Source organism: Topomyia yanbarensis, chromosome 2 (assembly GCF_030247195.1).
Source record: "Topomyia yanbarensis strain Yona2022 chromosome 2, ASM3024719v1, whole genome shotgun sequence".
NCBI classification, from domain to species: domain Eukaryota; kingdom Metazoa; phylum Arthropoda; class Insecta; order Diptera; family Culicidae; genus Topomyia; species Topomyia yanbarensis.
This window is the reverse complement of record NC_080671.1, coordinates 271,199,652-271,220,324: the sequence shown is the minus strand read 5'-3', so window position 1 is coordinate 271,220,324 and position 20,673 is coordinate 271,199,652. Positions and strand designations below refer to the sequence as shown.

The following is a 20,673-nucleotide window of genomic DNA, read 5'->3' as shown; positions in this document are numbered from 1 at the left end:
CACGAGTGTTGTACTCATCTCCGAGTGCATTCAGCTGACATACTACGTCATCAGAACTAGAAACCAGTTTCCGAAGGTTGCTGGAGTTCGCTGTAACTATCGCCGTTGCCCGTTTGTTCCACAAACTCCCGAATAGGAGCGAACACTGTGTACTTTTTTTATCGTAGAATGTTAAAGTTGCCCACGCTTCCCTATAGTTGGCATCCGAAATCGGGTATGAACTGAACAACCTTTTCGCGTAGGAAACCAGATACTGCATCTTAAGTGAATCCTTCAGCTCGGTTCATTGGTGAATTGTTGTTTCATAAATGTCCTTAAACGACTTCCAATATTTCATTTCACCTTTAAATGTCGGCACGTTGATCGGTGGAAGTTTGACAAGTGCAAAAGGTGAACGGTTCGATACCTGTTCTCCTCCGGTTGCATCACTCTTTCCTCCAAGTTGGTTCCCTAACATTATCGCGCGCTGTGTTTCTAGAAGCATCTTCATTGCCTTTTTCAAATCCTGGCAGGTGTCCACAACCGTTCTTTCACTACTTGTGGAAGCTGTTTCAAACTCATTCTTCTTTAGCTGCGTTATATAATGTTCCAGGCAATCTTTCGCACGGCAGTAGCTGCTAGTGAAGTCCTCTCGAAAATTGTGTACTGATGCGATTGCGTCTGGATCGGATTGATTTTCCTCTATATCCCGCTGTGTTTTCCGAAAGTCATCAGCAAACTCCTTGAGTTGGTCAAGCCGATCTACTGCTTCACTGATAGATCTACTGCTTCACTGATAGACGCCTTCCGTTCATGGATTTTATCAGCTTCCTAGCGCTCCCAGCTCAATTGCTTTAGCAGTGTGTAGCGTCGAAAAACCAATTTATCCATCGCGGTTCCCAGCTTGATCCGGGTTGGAAGGACCAATTTGTAGCGGACTGTAAGTTTGCACTCAAAACGACCAACGCATGACGGAAAATAAATGAAAAAATGAATCAAACCACTTTTTTATTCCTCTTCGTTTTACATTTCTTACAAAAGAAATGTATAGGATTCGCTCAAACTTTGAAAACTTTTTCCGAGGCCAGGAGGGCCGAGTCTCATATACCAATCGACTCAGCTCGACAAATTGAGACAATGTCTGTATGTGTGTGTATGTGTGTATGTATGTATGTCATGTAATTATCTCAGCAATGGCTGAACCGATCTTAAAGAAACAGGTTTCATATGAAAGGCCTAACGTTGCCATTTAACACTATTATTTTTGATTTTCGATATTTTGTTTACTTTCTGAGATATGGACGATTTTGTCAAAACACAGCAGGTTTTTCGCAAATAATTTCTGAACAGTATAATATTGTCCCACAGTCCTTTAGTTTAGTCCTCGCTTACCAATTTCCACTAACTAAAAATGAGATTGTTTCATACAGAGTATTGCTTTACTAGTGTTTTAGGGGCAAAACTAAACCGATTTTGAATATCGGGGTATGAAAACACATCTACGTGATTCAAGGAATTCGATGTTGAGAACATTTTGTGAATTACCTTTATAATAAATTAACTATTTCTCAAAAATCAATATATAAGTTCACTTCAAAGACAAAATAATGTGTTGATAAAGAAACAGTGAGTTCTAGTATTTATCCCTTGGATTAGGCATTGGGTTTAATCATGAGGTAAATGTTGGATGGTATATCAATACACAGATCAACAAGTAATTCACCTAATAGTGAGATAAAATATTTCTCATATAATTATACTCGTGGCGTCACCGAAAGTAAAGTAGTAAGTATGTTTGAAGCCCAAAAATCTAGCGAAAATTTAGCTCTTTTGCAAGACTTAGGTTATACTGGTTATGGCGCAAAATTTACTACTTATATTATTTATGATAAGAATATAAGAAATCAATATATCATAATAATATACCTATAAAAATAATGTCACTGCATTAACCAACATTTGCCATTCCTCACACGCCCCCCCCCCCCATCTCTCGCTCTCTCTGTTTCTCTTCTATCGCATCTATCTAGCTATTTCTGTATCCATTTCTAAGTTGTGTGATAAGATCTTCTGCCAATCTGAAATATTTATTACTTGTAATTGCGGAGGTTTGAGAAAACAAAATTATTTTTTGACTGCTGCTACATCGACTCAACTTTAATTCAATTGTATTCAAAGCCTGTATCTACACTATAATTAAGGAAATTCATGGCTATATCAGAAAAATATTTGGCTTAACTAGGTAATACGAAAGTTTGACGATGAAAATTTTCAAAAGAGACATTCCACGTGCGATATTTAAACTATTCGTATCTCCATTAAATTTTGAATGAAATATATGCTCAAAGACTGAAAGCTGAATCCAGCAGGATTGGACTTGCCATCAACGTTTCGAAGACAAAATACATGAGAGGAAGAGGTTCTAGAGACGACAATGTGAACCTCCCACCCGAGTTCGGATTGACGGTGACGAAATCGAGATGGTCGACGAATTCATGTATTTGGGCTCACTGGTTACCGACGACAATGCTAACAGCATAGAAATTCAGAGACGGATCCTGGCGGGAAATCATGCCTACTTTGGACTCCGGAGGACGCTCCGGTCGAACAAAATTCGCCGCCGCACGAAGTTGATTATCTACAAGACGCTGTTTAGATCGGTGGTCCTCTGCGGCCACGAGACCTGGACTATGTTCGTTGAGGACCAACGCGCCCTTGGAGTTTTCAAACGAAAGGTGTTGCGTACCATCTATGGTGGAGTGCAGATGGAAGACGGAACGTGGCACAGGCGAATAAACCATGAGTTGTATCAGCTACACATTCGTTATATTGGTACGAACTTTCATGAGAAATAACGGATCAAAGACCAAAAATATCCACAAACCAGGAAAAGAAGTCTCCCAAAGTACCCACTCTCGATGGGGGGGGGGGGGGGTGCAACTACAATGTGTTTTCTAACTTATCGTCGTCCATATCTGGATATACTGAGTAGTTTGAACCATTTTTTCACAGTATTGGTCTGTATAGGACTTATTTATCAATATTTCCTGCACAAGAATTCCGAACGAAACAATATGAAAGCTATAAGGATGAATGGAAAGAGACTGCATTGCAATCAACTGAATGCATGGCTTTTATGCTATCGACATAGCCTAGACATTTCACACTATTTACTTCAATGCAAATAAAAACTTTGAAATATCTACCTGTCTCATTCACGAATCGCATTCTCCCTGTCGTTCTCTGTTCAAGGGGCTTGAAAGTACATGTGACCTTGTCTAACTTTGCTATATTCAATTGCGCGTTGAAATACTGGACCAGTAAATTCTATTCAATACATAAATCTTTTTTGGGGAATATGTGACCAAAAAGTGAACTTCAAATTCCAAAGCAAATTGAGCGTTCCAGGTTCCTGAAAACTAATTAAGGTCCAACAACAGTTTTAATCACTTCATCCAAATAATTTATTTGATTCAATTTATTTCTTTATATTGATTTATAACCTTTTACCATTGTTTAATTTTTCATTTTAATCAATGCATTTTATTCTGCTCATTTCCTTCATTTTATTCATTTTATCACTTCAGTTCATTTTGTTTATTTGATTCGTTTGTTTTATTTGTGCATTTCATTTATTTTTTACTTTATTCATTTTGTTCATCCATTCTTTTTATTCATTTGATCCATTTCATTAATTTGATTCATTGTATTCAATGGATGAATTAAATCAATTTGATTCATTTAATTCATTTGATTAATTTGATCCATGTGGTTCATTTAATTCATTTGATTAATTTGATTCATTTGATTCATGTGATTCATTTGATTCATTTGATTCATTTGATTCATTTGATTCATTTGATTCATTTGATTTATTTGATTCATGTGATTCATTTGATTCGTGTGATTCATGTGATTCATTTGAATCATTTGATTCATTTGATATATTTGATTCATTTGATTTATTTGATTCATTTGAATCATTTGATTCTTTTGATTTATTTTATTCATATCTTTAATTTTATGCATTTTATGTTCAGTCATTCGTTATATTTCATTCAATTTGTTAGTATGAGTCAATTTATTTTATTAATCTTATAACTATTTCTAAATATTATCTTAATTTTTATTTAATAACCTAATCCTAATTTTGATTTATATTAATTTTTCTACTTATTTTATGAATTTAAAAACCTATTATTTCATTTTTTGCTTTACTTTTTTATTTCGGTCGTTTTGTTGATTTCTATAATTTATTCACTTTATTCGAGATTTTATTCGTGCAGGACTAGAAACTGTTTTCATCCCACTTCTAGTTGGGTGCCTACTTCTCGTGAGTTCTGCAAACTAATCCAATAGTGAAATGTGTAAGAAATGTCTCATCTCACTGCTAGGTGGATTAGATCGGGTTTTTTTTGTTGCGAACAGGTCGACAGATTTTTATACATTAAATTGCGCAGCAAACTATCTGCTTCTCTCTCACATCAATTCAACCTAGGTAATAGATAGTAGGTAGATGGAAATATCCAAGAAATAGTGATGCCAAACAGAAACAAATGATTCAAATAAATCAAATGCATCAAATGAATCAATTTGATTAAGTCCTATACAAACCAATGAATAATTTAATGATTCCAGTGAATATAATGAATCAAATAAATGAAATGGATCAAATGAACAAAATGAATGCAATAAAACCTGTTTAATCCACCTAGCGGTACAATTGTGCCTTTGTCATTTCTCTAAACTATGGCTCAGTGGCTGGTTATGTTCAACATAATTGTGGGAATGTCCATTTCATTCTTAGTACACTTTTTACTTATACACAATGGCTTGCCAGCCACGAACTTGATGAGCTACGTGTCGACGGTGAAACACTTGAAAGAAAAAAATATCATATTTCATTAGCCTAATCAGCATTAGATCAATGTTATCTGCTTGCTAACTCATTTTGTTATGCGGGGTGTGTGTGTGAGGAGGGCGAAAGTTCCACGAACAAACGACTCCCCAGCTTAATTTGGTATGCTTTGTGATATAGTGGTGGTTTAAAGATGATGAGGTTGAGAGGGAGGGGTATGAGGGCTGGAGGGGTCATGTACAGGGATTTTAAAGGGAGGGGATAGAACAGTAGACTATCACAGTATACTATCACCTACGCCCCTGTTAAAATTCAGAAACCTTATGCTAGTCAAAAAAAATTAGGTTGACGTTTTTCAGAGTGATTGCATAACCTTTCTATATGAGAAAGGCAAAAATGTGCCAAAATCCAAAAATGTGAATTTTCGTTAATTTTTTTTTCGAGTCTGCATCAACTCTCGACGTTTCATGAACCTTAAAGACATTTAGCATCAAAAATAAAAATTCTATTTTTAATTTTTGCTATAGTTTATATGGGAAATTTCTGTGTGGCCGCACTCTGAAACCCGTAATTCCGGAACCAGAGCTCCGATCGATCCAAAATTCAGTAGCAGCCGATGGGAATGCATCTTTCATTTAAGACTAAGTTTGGGCAAACCGGTCCAGCCATCTCTGAGAAAAATGAGTGACATTATTTGACACATGCCCACATACATACACACACATACAGACTTTTTCCGATCTCGACGAACTGAGTCGAATAGGATACGACACTCGGCCCTCCGGGCCGTGATTAGGTTGACGTTTTTCAGATTGATTGCATAACCTTTCTATATGAGAAAGGCAAAAATCATTACTGACGTTTGAGGTAAATAATCATTGTTGATTGTGTTACATACTCGTTTTACAGTGTTTTTCTGTGTTTCAAACCCGTTCCACTACGTTAAACGTTTCTACAATAATATTCAACCTGTGCCATGCCCGTAACATCTGGAGTATACCCGACCCGAGCATTAGCTCAAAGATTTCAACAAATAATATTTTTCGACATTCCTAGGTAAGTCGAACAATGGATACTGCCTCGATTTGTTTTGCTTGCACTGGTGAATTGGTTAAAGCAGAGGAAATTGTTTGCAGTGGATTTTGCAGATCTTTATTTCATCTGAAATGCGTAGAACAATCCGCTGCAATACGTGATTCAATCACTAATTGCTCTAACCTTTTCTGGATGTGCAACGCCTGTACAAAAATGATATCAAATGCTTGTTTTCGCCAAACGATTCGGTCAACCAACAATGCCATGGATGCCGTTAATACCGAACACAGCAAGGCATTGATGGAGCTCAGAAGCGAGATGGAGCAAAATAGCTCAAAAATAATTAAAATTTTGCAGCACATCCCTGCCCTTCTCAACGAGCGAGCCGGCCGTAAAGACAGCACTTCCAGCAGCTCCCGAAAAAGTCCCCGGTTAGACGGAGATTCTGATCAGTCCGCTCCAATTGTATTTGAAGGCACCAAAGACTTGGATTCCAACGCAATTATACCATTAGCAACACGAAAATCAAATGAAGAAATGTTCTGGCTCTACCTATCCTGTTTTGACCCGAAAGCAACAGAGGAAGACATATAAAGTTTAGTGCAGCAAAACCTCAACACCAGCGAGACTATTGACGTCCGTAAGTTAGTTCCAAAGGGCAAAATCATGAAGAACTTACCTTTGTGTCGTTCAAAGTCGGAGTTGGATTACAGCTGAAAACCGTCTCCCTGCTATAATCCACCTGGCAGAAGGGAATAATATTCCGTGAATTTAATTTCCACACGCGATCTTCATCTCGTTTTCAATCATCGCAGCAGGATTGAATACACAACATCACCTCGGACAACCCCGCTCACTGTATGTATCTCACCCATTGATAGCACTATCCAGACGTTAGACACTGAGTTGAAATCACATAATACTATTTCCCATAATACAACCGAAACCGTAAACAACCTAACTGATAACTCACTCATACTCTTCTATCAGAATGTCCGCGGTCTTAGGACAGACTACTCAATTGTTAGCAGCGTTATCTGCTTCTGACTATGACGTAGTAGTACTAACTGAAACATGGCTTAAAGATGATATTCTCAATGCAGAGCTGAGCGATGAGTATGTGATATACCGATGCGATCGAAATAGCTCCACTAACCGTGCCCTCCGTGGTGGTGGTGTAATGATATGTGTCAAAAAGGGAATTCGAAGTAATATCGTAACTGTCGATGGTGCCAACCATCTGGAGCAGGTAGCCGCTCGTATATACTACGGGGCAACGTCACTCTTCGTCTGTGCGATTTACCTACCACCGAATTCGGATCTCGCTTTGTATGAACAGCATGCTGCCTGTGTTAATCAACTGTATCATCAAATTGACACCAACGATAGGGTGGTGGTTTTAGGCGACTACAATTTACCGTTACTACGTTGGAGCTACGATGACGAAGTTGGAGGTTTTATTCCAATTAATGCCTCTACGGAACACGAAATTTTGTTAGTTGATCGCTTCTGGTATACAACACGTGAACTATTTGACGAACGTGCATGGAAGGATGCTTAATCTAGTGTTTATTAGTAACACAAGCGCGTGTGAAATATTGGAACCACCAGTGCCATTAATGAAATTGGATCGTCATCACAATCCACTTGTATTGAAAATCGACTTTGTGTTCGCCGTGGCTGTGAATGACGATGACGATTTATTTTACGATTTCAATCTATGCGACCATGATCAATTGAATGCGGAACTTTCACGTGTCAATTGGGTTGAGTTATTAGCGACGGGCAGTTTGGATGAATCTGTGAACAGTTTTTATCGCCAACTAGATTCAATTTTCCAACAACTTGTGCCTAGGAGGAAACGTATGCGCCGCCCGAATAACAAACGACCTTGGTGGACTGGAGAGCTACGGAATCTTCGAAACAGACTGAGAAAAGCTCGAAAACGTTTCTTCAGAACAAGAAGCGAAGCCGACAAATTGTTCGTGCGGGATTTGGAACACGAGTTTGAACTTATGAACGCCGCTCACTTTAGCTCGTATGTCTCCTGAATTGAGTGCAGCATGAAGGATGACCCTAAGCAATTTTGGTCTTACCTGCGGAACAAAACGTCCTCCGGAGGAATCCCTGCAAGCGTCAACTATAGAGACAGGACATCTACGACACCTGCAGAATCAGCAAATCTATTCTCGTCATTCTTTCAAAACGTGCTAAGTAATAACTCACACCCTTTGCCTAAATCATACTTGAGTAGTTTGCCGATGTTCACGTTGAATTTGCCTGCAACATCATTCTCCGAACAAGAGGTATATATCAAGCTACGCAGTATTGATAGTTCGAAAGGACCGGGGTCGGACGGACTTATACCATCGCTTATCAAGGAATGCTCTTCATCGCTTGCTCTACCGGCATCTATACTTTTCAATCGTTCCCTCGCTGAAAATAGTTTTCCCACTAAGTGGAAAGAGGATGTGATTAGCCCTATCCACAAAACCGGTAATGTACACGATGTCACAAATTACCGAGGGATTTCAATTCTAAGCTGCCTCCCAAAAATCTTCGAGAGGATGTTGTTAGATGTTATCTATCCCGCCGTAAAACACATCATCAGTTCCGATCAGCATGGTTTTGTGAGAAAACTCTCTACAACTACTAACCTCATGAGCTATGTGTCGTCGCTGATTGACAAGATGGAAAAACAACAACAGATCGATGCGGTGTATGTTGATTTTTCGAAAGCTTTCGATCGTGTTCTTCATCAACTTGCTGTAGAAAAACTAAGGCGCAATGGATTTCCGGACTGGCTGACAAATTGGATCTCATCGTACCTTTCAAATCGCAGTGCTTCTGTGCTACTTGGAACTACACTCTCAGATCCATTCCATATTACATCGGGCGTTCCTAAAGGAAGTCATCTTGGACCTCTTCTTTTTGTACGCTTCGTGAACGACCTCTGCAGTGAATTGTCGTCAGCTAAAGTCATGTTTGCAGATAATTTGAAAATGTATCGTGTTATAACAACTATGGTGGACTGTTGCGCATTGCAAATGGACCTCGAAAGGGTTATGGATTGGTGCGACAGAAACGGCATGAGTGTTAACATTCAGAAATGCAGCATAATTACTTTCGCACGAGTTCGATCGCCCATTGTTTTGGAATACCTGGTGAGTTCTGCTCCTGTACAACGAGTCGCATCAGTCAAAGATCTATGTATCACTGTCGACTGTAAACTACGGTTCACCGCACATGTTTCTTCTGTCATAGCGAAATCCTATGCTGTACTCGGACTCATCAAGCGCAACACTCGTGATTTCAATGATGTTTACTGTCTTAAATCTCTATACATCGCACTGGTACGCAGTGTTCTGGAATACGGAGTTACCATTTCGGCCCCGTATCATATCGTCCACATTAATCGTCTCCAACGGGTACAGAAGAATTTCAACAGGTTTGCCCTTCGCCAGCTGCCCTGGCAAAATCGATTACTGCTACCTCCATACGAAGATCGCTGCGCTCCCATCAATCTCCCTACGCTGCGGAATAGGCGAATTTTTCTGCAACGACTCTTCATCTTCGACTTGCTTACTGACAACATAGATTCCACTGCGCTGCTAGCAAAGCTTGATTTCAACGTTCCGGGAAGGTCTTTCCGGAAAAAATGATTGTTTCCGGCGCTCAACACATCGCACGCTATACGGCCAGAATAATCCGCTAGATGTTTGCTGCCAGCTTTTCAACAATGTTTATCATCTCTTTGATTTTAGTATAAGCAAAGAATTATTCAAATTAAAAATAGTTAGTTTATAGTTAGATTATAGTTATTTAGTCTGTGCGATGTAATATTTTTAGTCGAAGACAATATACAATCTATCTATCTATCTATCTATCTATATATATATATATATATATATATATATATATATATATATATATATATATATATATATATATATATATATATATATATATATATATATATATATATATATATATATAAATATATATATATATATATATATATATATATATATATATATATATATATATATATATATATATATATATATATATATATATATATATATATATATATATATATATATATATATATATATATATATATATATATATATATATATATATATATATATATATATATATATATATATATATATATATATATATATATATATATATATATATATATATATATATATATATATATATATATATATATATATATATATATATATATATATATATATATATATATATATATATATATATATATATATATATATATGGGTATTAGCTAGTATACCATAAATGAAATGAATTATATGAGTAAAATGCACGAAAAGAATATACTGATCAGAGTGAATCCAAAGAATGAAACGAATAAAATAGATAAAATGAATAAAAAAATGCTGAATGAAATAATTAATTAAAATGCAATGATCATATATTTAAAGTTAACATTTTTGTATAAAGAAAATGAATAAACCGGATTGTACGAATTTGAGAACCATTGCATCAGAAAGTTATGAAATGTTTTTGAAAATCCCAGCTTCTGAGAATAGACTAATTAATACACAGTGGACTTTCTATGGCTTTCAAGCCCCTTGAACGGAGAGCGACTGAGGGAGAATGCGATGAACAAGACATGTAGATATTTCAAAGTTTTCATTTGCATTAAAATAAATATTGTGAAGTGTCTAGGCTATGCGGATAGCATAAAGGCGTGCATTCAGTTGATTATTATGCAGTCTCTTTCCAGTCATCCTTATAGCTTGCATATTGTTTCGTTTGGAATTTTCGTTCAGGAAATAGGTATATGTAAGTCCTATACAAACACTTACTGTGAAAAAGAAATGGTTCACACTATCAGGATTACAAAAAGAGCCTAAATTTTCGCTAGAGTTTTGGGATCTAAAAATACGGATGCTTTCGGTCATTCTACGAGTATAATTATGTAATTATGAGAAATCTTTTATCTCACTACTAGGTGAATTACTTCATGATCTGTGTATTAATATACCATCCAACATTTGTCTCACGATTGAACGCAACGCCTAATCCCAGGGATAAATACAAGAACTCTAGATTTTTTTTAATATGAGCACATTATTTTGCATATTGATTTTTGAGAAATAGTTCATTCATTATAGAGGTAATTAACAAAATATTTTCAAAATCGAGTTCCTCGAAGCACGTAGTTTTGCCCCTAAAATACTAGTAAAGCAACTCTGTATGAAACGGTCTCCTTTTCAATTAGTGAAAATTGCTAAGCGGGAAATAAAAATACGAAATGTTTAATATCTCCGCCGCCGGATTTTTTTTGTTAGAAAAGAAGTTTTGCAAGCTTTCTATTTATGTGCATGTTGCAGGATTGCTTTGTTCGAAAATTATTTGCTAAAACCTTGCCCTGTTTTGACAAAATCACCCATACCTGTTTTGACAAAATCACCCATATCTCAGAAAGTAAGCAATATATCGAAAATCAAAAATAACAGTGTCAAATGGCAATGTTACGCCTTTCATTTAAAACTAGTTTCATAAAGATCGGTTCAGCCATTGCTGAGATAATTACATGCCATTTGGTACATACATACATACACACATATACAGACATTGTCTCAATTTGTCGAGTTGAGTCGATTGGTATATGAGACTCGGCCCTCCGGGCCTCGGAAAAAGTTTTCAAAGTTTGAGCGAATCCTATACATTTCTCTTGTAAGAAATGTAAAAATGTCTCATCACACTGTTGGTTGGATTATAAGCGTTTTTACATATGGGATTTTCGATTGATTGACACCGGTGTAGTGGAGTGCACTGGTTTTGACCTTTCCAGAAGAAGTGTCAATGAAACATACCCAGTTTTCTGCACTTCTGCTAGAAAGTGAAAAAATGGTGCAGTTCCAGTGCACTCCACTACACCGAAAATCCCTATAGAATGAGTATGCAAAATTTGAAAGAAGTCGGTTGTACGTCATTTCCCGGAATACCATTCCCCGGAATACCATTTCCCGGAAAACTATTTCCCGGAATGTACCATATCCCGGAATATCGTTTCCCGGAATGTGCCATTTCCCGGAAAACCATTTTCCGGAATGTATCATTTCCCGGAAAACTATTTCCCGGTATGTATCATTTTCCGGAAAAACCATTTCGCGGAATACCATTTCCCGGAAAATAAAAAAAAACTCGTACCTCACTGACCAAACTTATTTTTAGAAGAACTGCTATGCAGCTAATTGTGTTCTAGGAGATTTTACCTACTTTAGAACATGAAATGTTGTTCGAAAATATTTTTAATTTTTTTTGATCGAGTGGTAAGGAAAAACCGACACTGTGGGTAAAACCGACACCCCACAACATTTTCTAGAAATCAAATTTTTATTCATTTCATAATGAGACATTATTATTAGTATGATTATGTAGAGCATTTGAAGAGAAATTGGATTTGCGTTAGTACGCCAAATGTCATAAAAATAAACAAAACATACGACAGCAGCGTTCATACTCGTCTGGATGTTAAATTTCGTTGGTAGATTTTAAGGTTTTAACCGAACAAAAGCTTTTCAAATCAATACATTTTTCAGTATCTATTATTATCGGCCTGTCCTATGATCAACTAGGTGCATTGAAGACGAGTTTGAGAAATTCAATATTTTCAATTGCTTTTATAAAAAAATGTGCCCTGTTGGGGTAAAACCGACACCCTATAGTTAGGGTAAAACCGACACGCTGTTAAGATGGTTGTGTATACTTGCGATTCATTTCAAAATACTGGGGATCTTTGTGACACTTCAATTAGCCTATTAGAACACTATAGTATTAGCAGAAATACACAGAAATACTTTTATTGTGTTTATTTCTTGTGTCTCTTTAAAAATCAAAAATTGGAATTTTTGCTTATCTGATTCTATCGCAGCTTTTGCTATTTCTGCAAAAAGCTCATCAAACCGAATTTCTAGTGTTCTCTTGGTTTGTCATAGACGAACTTTATCACAATGAGACAATGATCTTATGTATACCCCAATAGATCGTTGATGATCAGAGTCCGAAAAATCAAATCTGAAAAAGATAGTTTTACTAAGAAGTGTGTGTGTGTCACTTATAAGTGAATGAATCCAATTAGCAGAACGTAGAATGCTTGCAAATCATCTCTTACGAAATAAAATGACACTGGAGGTTGCAATGATGTGCGCAAGGATTATTTGGAAATACTCATATCAATAAATAATCCTATTGCATAAAATACTCTTATTTATAGTACTACGCTTTCGAACTTTCGTCCCCTCACTACATGATAAAGCAATAAAAAGCACATATTTGCATCATACATACTCACACTTTATTAATCACGCATATATCTTATTTTTAATAAAGACAAAGATTTTAATAAAGTGGAGAGAAAATAAATTAAAGGTGGTGTCGATCTTACCTTTATGGGGTGTCGGTTTTACCCGCAGTGCCTACAAAAAGTCACTTTGTTTTCCAAGTTTTACAACCAATAATTTTTAATGAAATTAATTTTTTGAAGCGCTGAAAAAATTAAGTCTTGTTAAGAATTTTCTGAAGAAGAATTCTGCATAAAAACTATAATTTTATTGGTTTTGTGGCAGCTTAGAAAAATGGTTAAGCTTAAGGTGTCGGTTTTAACCATAATACCCCTAATTGCGGTAAAAAAACAAGATCGAGATAAGATTGTCATTTTAAAGATTTAATATTTTCGATTCCGCGATGTTAGGAAAATTTATTTGATTTTCATCATTATATGAACAGCTTACGGACGGCTTTTGGTTTTGAACCAAAAAGAAACTTGGGAGGATTTAAAAAAATCGCGTGGGGAATAAAAAGCACCCCAATGGATGGGATATCAATGAATTAAATGGGTATCACAATAGTAGCAAATACTTTCCAATTTTCCCACCGCACGTAGTGAAGGGGTGAATAAATTCATGACCGTCTCATTCCTAACCAACAGGCCCTATATTTTGCCCTGATATTTGTTCCAAATTTTGCGGATTCAGTTAAAATGGAATATTTTCAATTCTTTCACTATTTTGAATCGATTCCGTCGCGTGGTAATCTTCGGTGAAAAGCATAATACACCACAATAGAATTTTTAAGATTTGAAAATTTTGTTTTTGAGATAAAACTCTTAGAGATAAAACGATATAACAGGAAATGGAAGGCGAGCCACGGTGTTCCTAAAACCGTTATTAACTAAAAAAAATGACCATAAATTTGGCATACGGCATTCGACAGATACAGTATCCAAGCATCTTCTCAGTGAATTTCAAAATGATCCATCGAGGGATTCGAGAGATATGGCGATTTGAAGTTTTATGATACGTTTCACAAGGCTACCAGCAAACACCCACGGGTTTGGTCTAATCTCTATGAACAAAAAAATATTTGTCTACTTATTTAGTACATGGCATTCAAAAGCTATAGTAATCAAGTATATCCATTGCAAGTTTGGAAATATTTCATTGACGGAATCGAAAGTTATAACAGTTTGGATGTGGTATGCGGTCATAGATGGGTTTTCTACCAGACTTCAAGCGTGGATCCATGTTTGTCCATTGACTATTTAGATCGTTTATACGTGTCGCGATTTTTAAAGGAAACCCTTACCATTTTATTACATAAATATAATGTACAAATGGTGTTATTAATATGGTGCACTGAAAAAATATGAAAATAGGGTTGTCTACCAAATGTTAAATATAATGTGAAATTTAAAAAAAAATAGATGAAAGTTGGAATGTTTACTTCAAAAGGCCATATCTCAATGGTATGTTGACTGATTCTAATTAATTTTTCATTATTGAAAAGGTAGACGTTTCATCGTTAATTTTCACCAAGAAGAAGATAAAATAGAGTTGGCTACTTCAAACAATAGACAACTTAATTATCCTCAACTACATGTATTATCACTATTTAGTAAATATCTTTATATTCAAAACGACGACCTATCAATTTCTTTACATTAGTTGAATGCAACGAACGCAAACTATAAATCATGGAAAAATAAAACCATAAATTCAATACATATATTCAAAAATATGAAGGTATTTGCTGATTCAGATCAATTTATGTTATGATACGGTTTTTGTTGGAAATTTTGTACAATCGTGATTCGCTGGTTGGGTTGATAGATGTTAAAACTGGGGGATGTTATTAGTAGGGGGATCAAAGCGGATGTTATTAGTACAAGTTCATCTGCTCATATCTCTAACTATTGTCAGTTTGATTGTCGAATTGAATTTAACATGAGAATTTGACATTCAGATGTCGACAATGGACCAACTAGCGCGGAGGTCCAACTAAAAAGCGGCTCCTGTTAAAAATTGAGCGACCAGCGAGTCACGACTGTGTTAGTTTTAACATTTCATATATCCATAATTTGTAGTAAACAGCAATTGCAATCAACTAGTATATAAAAATTGATAGGCCGCTATTTTTAATTTTGATTTTAAAATTTTAAATAACTAAATAATTATAATACATATAGTTGAGACCAATTATATTGTCTATTTAATTATGTAGACAACTCTATTTTATATTCTTCTTGATGAAAATTAACGATGAAACATCTACCTGTTCAATAATGAAAAAATAATTAGAATCAGTCAACATACCATTGAGATATGGCCTTTTGAAGTAAACATTCCAACTTTCATCTATTTTTTTTTTTAATTTACACATTATATTTAACGTTTGGTAGACAACCCTATTTTCATATTTTTTCAGTGCACCATATAAATAACACCTTTCGTGCATTATATTTATGTAATTAAATTGTAAGGTTTTCCTTTAAAAGTCGCGACACGTATAAACGATCTAAATAGTCAATGGACAAACATGGATTCACGCTTGAAGTCTGGTAGAAAACCCATCTATGACCGCATACCACATCCAAACCGTTATAACTTTCGATTCCGTCAATGAAATATTTTCAAACTTGCAATGGATATACTTGATTACTATATCTTTTGAATTCCATGTACTAAATAAGTAAACAAATATTTTTTTGTTTATAGAGATTGGACCAAACCCGTGGGTGTTTGCTGGTAGCCTTATGAAACGTATCATAAAACTTCAAATCGCCATATATCTCGAATCCCTCGATGGATCATTTTGAAATTCACTGAGAAGATGCTTGGATACTGTATCTTTCGAATGCCGTATGCCAAATTTATGGTCATTTTTTTAGTTAATAACGGTTTTAGGAACACCGTGGAGCAGAATACCTAATTGTATATATTATCAATTCTATCCTATCGTTTTTAGGTAAATTCCAACCGTACTAAAAACTTCAAACGCGTTTTTTTTATCCACTTCAAACCACGAGCTTTGAAATAATCACAGCATATTCTAAATTATTTTTTCCAACGACGTACGAAGGATTATAGGCAATAAATGATGTCTGTGTCGATTTTCTTGGCTACTTTCGGCAAATTTAAGACTAAGAGAAACGAAAGTAATGAAATTGATTGTTGATTTTAATATTTTCAGCGTTTTAGTTTTTGACACTAGGTTAAACATTAGATAGATAGATTTCGGGCTCGGGTTAAAAAAAACGTGCTGGCGGGAAAATGCTGAACAAATTACTTAAAATTAATATTTTGTGCTGCATATGTAGTATTATGAATCCCATTTTGTTATCTTGATTCATCTCCTTATACTATGTTCACACTACAGAGTTAAAACACGTTATAATAATTAGCAACAAGAAAAATGTCATCAAGATAGCGTTAAAACACGTTTTAACTCGTAATGTGAACGTAGTATTATTACGCAAAGAAAAGTATGCTTATACCGCATTCTATAATGGTGCAAATTCGTAATGATCAATTTAGAACGTCTCGGAATGCAGCCATCTTTGAAATTGAAAAGGCAGTGTTTTCCACAACGTTGGCAACATTTTTATGATAACCAATCACTAGTACTCTAAAAATTCCCTGAATACGTTGATTAATTTTCATGAAGATTAGGTATTAAGGTAACGAAAAAATATAAATATTTCCCATAATTTAGTCATAAATATTCTTGAAGCCTTCGAAATTTTATAGATAGTGAACGTATTTGTCTGAGATGCTGCCTTATAAATATGCATTCTTCTTTGGAATTTTGTGTAGAATGTTATTTTTATCTATATGAAGTTTCTCTGAAAATACTCTGGGACTTTTATTAAATTTTATTCTCACAAATATTTGTTTACCGTAACTAAAACGCCTTCAGTTATTTAAAATTTCACTTCGTATTAAAATTTCTATGTGAGTTAGGCTTCTTTGGAACAATAGCAAATCAATGGAAATAATTTTAGAATTTCATTGATTCCAATACGATAAATACAATGAAATGGATTTGCCTTCTTTAAAATTTTCGTAATATATTTTTGAAATGCTATTCATTTTAAATTAAATTACGACTTTCTTTGATATCGTCTTCTTTTAGCATAAGCTATTTTCTGGACCTTCGTTTGATTGATAATTATTTCAAATAAAATTACTTATGCATGAGAATTAGTTTTTTTTAAATTCATTAACATAATCAGCGAGCAAAGACAAGTTGTGAAGGGAACCAAACAAATATTTGAGTAGCAACATAGTTCTAAATGCAAATGTTCTCAAAGTACTTCAGATTTCAAGAGTATAACAAATTGCCGAGAAAAAGTACGTTCCGGGAAATGGTATTCCGAGAATTAGTACATTCCGGGAAATAGTACATTCCGGGAAACGATATTCCGGGAAATGGGACGTTCCGGGAAATAGTACATTCCGGGAAATGGTTTTCCGGGAAACGACATACAATCAAAGAAGTCGGTTAAGTAGTTTTTGAATGGCAGGTAACGCCGCAAATCATGTTTTTTCAGAGATGTTCTACAAAAAGCTTCGTCACCGAGTCGTTTGTCGATATTTTTGCATAGAAAAATTACAGAATGTTATTGAAATAATACACTATAAAGTTCAAAAATTTTAATTAATTCGCTTCACGCAAAGTTCTAAAAAAAATCGCAAAAACAGATCCCCCCTCTTAATAATTTGATTTCTGGGGCAAGTCGTAGGGTGTCGGGCATACCCATGGAGTCAGACATATCCGCAATTACCCTACATCAAGCCTTGGAAATCCCCGTACCTGTAGAGATATGCGCCCGGACTATATTGTAAGAACTTGTGCTACACCTTAGTACTTGCGACAAATTGAAACTTTAAAGTCTTCAAGAAACATATCTCTTTTAAATGAATAAATGAAAAATTAAGACTTAACTTTTCAGATTTTTTTGAATTTTTGCATTGTTCAATGGTGTAACCAATAACTGGTATACATAGATGCAAAAAGTTATTTATATGCATATTTTTCTTTGACATGGACTAATTTGATGTAAGCCCAAAAATCTATTAGAATGCTTGAACCGAGCGTCAATTTAACAAGTCTAATACTCACCTAAACCTTAATCTTAGTAAATATACTCGCATTCGTGGCGAGAATATAATAATTATTCTATAAAACAACGTTAACGTCGTCAGTATCGTTAGAATTATAAACCAAAACCACAGAAATATGTAAATTTTTTCATTGACTACGTTTAGCGGAAGAATACATATGGCATCATGTCGTTCAACCTGAAACAAAAACCATATTATGAAAAGGATATGTATGTAAAGTAGTAACATACTTCGCCGCTAACACCATACTTGTAGAACGTGCATTTGGTCATCCTAGGGAATATGTAGATCATTGGATCCATACGATCTTCTTGATCCGCTTCCATGTGTGCTATTACATCTAAACCAAACGTCATGAATTCGCCGTCAAAAAACCGGTTCATTAAAAACATTTGGCCTATAATAATTAAAATGAATATTAAATACGTCTGAATTGTATACACTACAACAATTAATATCGAAACTCACCTATCACATTCACCAGCGATAAAAATTCACATACATAGTACCTATAAGCCCACCAGTTATGATATCTTGAAATAAAACAAAAAATTATATCTAGTATTAAAGATCAGACAATTGTATCAATACTCAATACATACCTTAAATTATCCCATAAATAGTCGAGAAGCAGTTTTTTCTTTTGCTTCTTTTCTATTTCCGAGCAAATGCCTATGTCAAGATCCATCATAAGTGCATGTATTTTTCCTCCTTCCCAAGATTTCCACAGCCATCGTGGTGTATAGAATAAAATAGCCTACAGAATAATGTAAAATACAACGACCCTTAACTGATTGCAAAGAATTTCGATTAAAAATTAAAAAATGGACCAAAAATGTAAGCAGACATGACCTAATAATGCAACGATAGACAACGAAGTAAAGAATGAAAACAAACAGGTCTAGTTCAGAACGATAAAAGAATCCAGCTTTTTACGTGCCATAATGGCGGTCTAAATTGTTCAGTTCGTAATACGTTCAATGGCCCTTTTTGACAATAATCCCCACTGAGACGTCCAAAAAATTGTTTCAAAATCGTTCAACACGGGTCCAACGATGGACGTTTGTTGAACGGTTATTTGGACGTTGTCCAAATTGGTCCAACGAACGTCCTTCATTGGACAATTTTGAAACCAACCGCTCTTAGAGGGTCGTTTACGCCAACCGCCCAGCGAGATTAAGTCATCCTACGTTACACTGATTAAATCAAGTACCCATTAATGCGTAGAAAACTACGCATTTTCAATATGGATGTTTATTCAATGAACGCCCGACATCTTCAACTGGGCGTTGCTGTCAAGCTGGCGTAAACGGTTATTGTCAAAAAAGGGCAATTAAACGTATTACGAACTGAACAATTTAGACCGCCATTATGGCACGTAAAAAGCTGGATCCCAGTAAAACTCATTCCGGAACCGGTTCGGATTTCTTAATGGAGTCATTATGGATTCCAAATCAAATGCAACAACCGGTACCGACTCAGAATCGGTTGTTGCATTTGATTTGGAATCCATAATGACTCCATTCAGGATTCCGAATCAAATTTCGAATGGTTTGACCGGGATAGAGCACTCTACTTAGTTAGAGTTAACTAGAGTGCTCTATTAAAGGAGCCAGATGATACCTAAGACAAGACTTGACATTAGGGGGGCCGTTTTTGTTCCAATTTTACTTCAGAAAGGTCCAGCTCCTGATTGGTTGATTCTGACTTTTTGCACCGTACGCAATGTTACTGCAGGGATAGCGAAATGATGTTTGGCAGTTTTGCTATCCAGCTTTACGTGCCATAATGGCGGTCTAAATTGTTCAGTTCGTAATACGTTTAATTGCCCTTTTTTGACAATAACCGTTTACGCCAGCTTGACAGCAACGCCCAGTTGAAGATGTCGGGCGTTCATTGAATAAACATCCAACGCATTGGAATAACGTAGGATGACTTAATCTCGCTGGGCGGTTGACGTAAACGATTATTGTCAAAAAGGGCCATTAAACGTATTACGAACTGAACAATTCAGACCGCCATTATGGCACGTAAAAAGCTGGATTGGGTAATTTTAGGAGAGTTGCCACGTCGGGTGAGACGCCGCGCACTCTCTACACTGATAAAATTTGCTATATTGAATCTATTGATATCACATATGATTTTTTGCAATTTGAAGCAGCACATAAAAATTGTCTGTCACGCTTAAACATTATGTGAAAACCATTCAAATTCATGTGGCGCACATCAAAGCTATAAAAGAGTGCCACATAGAAATTTGTTTCATAGCAGATTTCACATCAAATGTATGTGTGTGATTAATACAATTAATATTTTCAACACATTTTTGTGCACATG

The 20,673-nt window shown here is 35.5% G+C and overlaps 1 protein-coding gene across 8 annotated transcripts in view; it reads right to left on the bottom strand.

Annotated features, from left to right (window-relative positions):
- Window positions 1–20,673, bottom strand: part of LOC131678513 (innexin shaking-B) — a 1,756,176-nt gene that overhangs the window by 528,094 nt on the left and 1,207,409 nt on the right. For 7 of the 8 annotated variants that reach the window (XM_058958720.1, XM_058958722.1, XM_058958725.1 and 4 more), the window contains exons 6-9: window positions 18,939–19,093; window positions 18,805–18,869; window positions 18,567–18,733; window positions 18,335–18,513 (exon numbers count right to left, since the gene is read on the bottom strand). In XM_058958720.1, the coding sequence (XP_058814703.1) occupies window positions 18,335–18,513; window positions 18,567–18,733; window positions 18,805–18,869; window positions 18,939–19,093 (566 nt within the window). Of the gene's footprint in view, window positions 1–13,319; window positions 13,421–18,334; window positions 18,514–18,566; window positions 18,734–18,804; window positions 18,870–18,938; window positions 19,094–20,673 lie in introns of all 8 variants that reach the window. The other variant, XR_009303664.1, reaches the window with a different exon arrangement.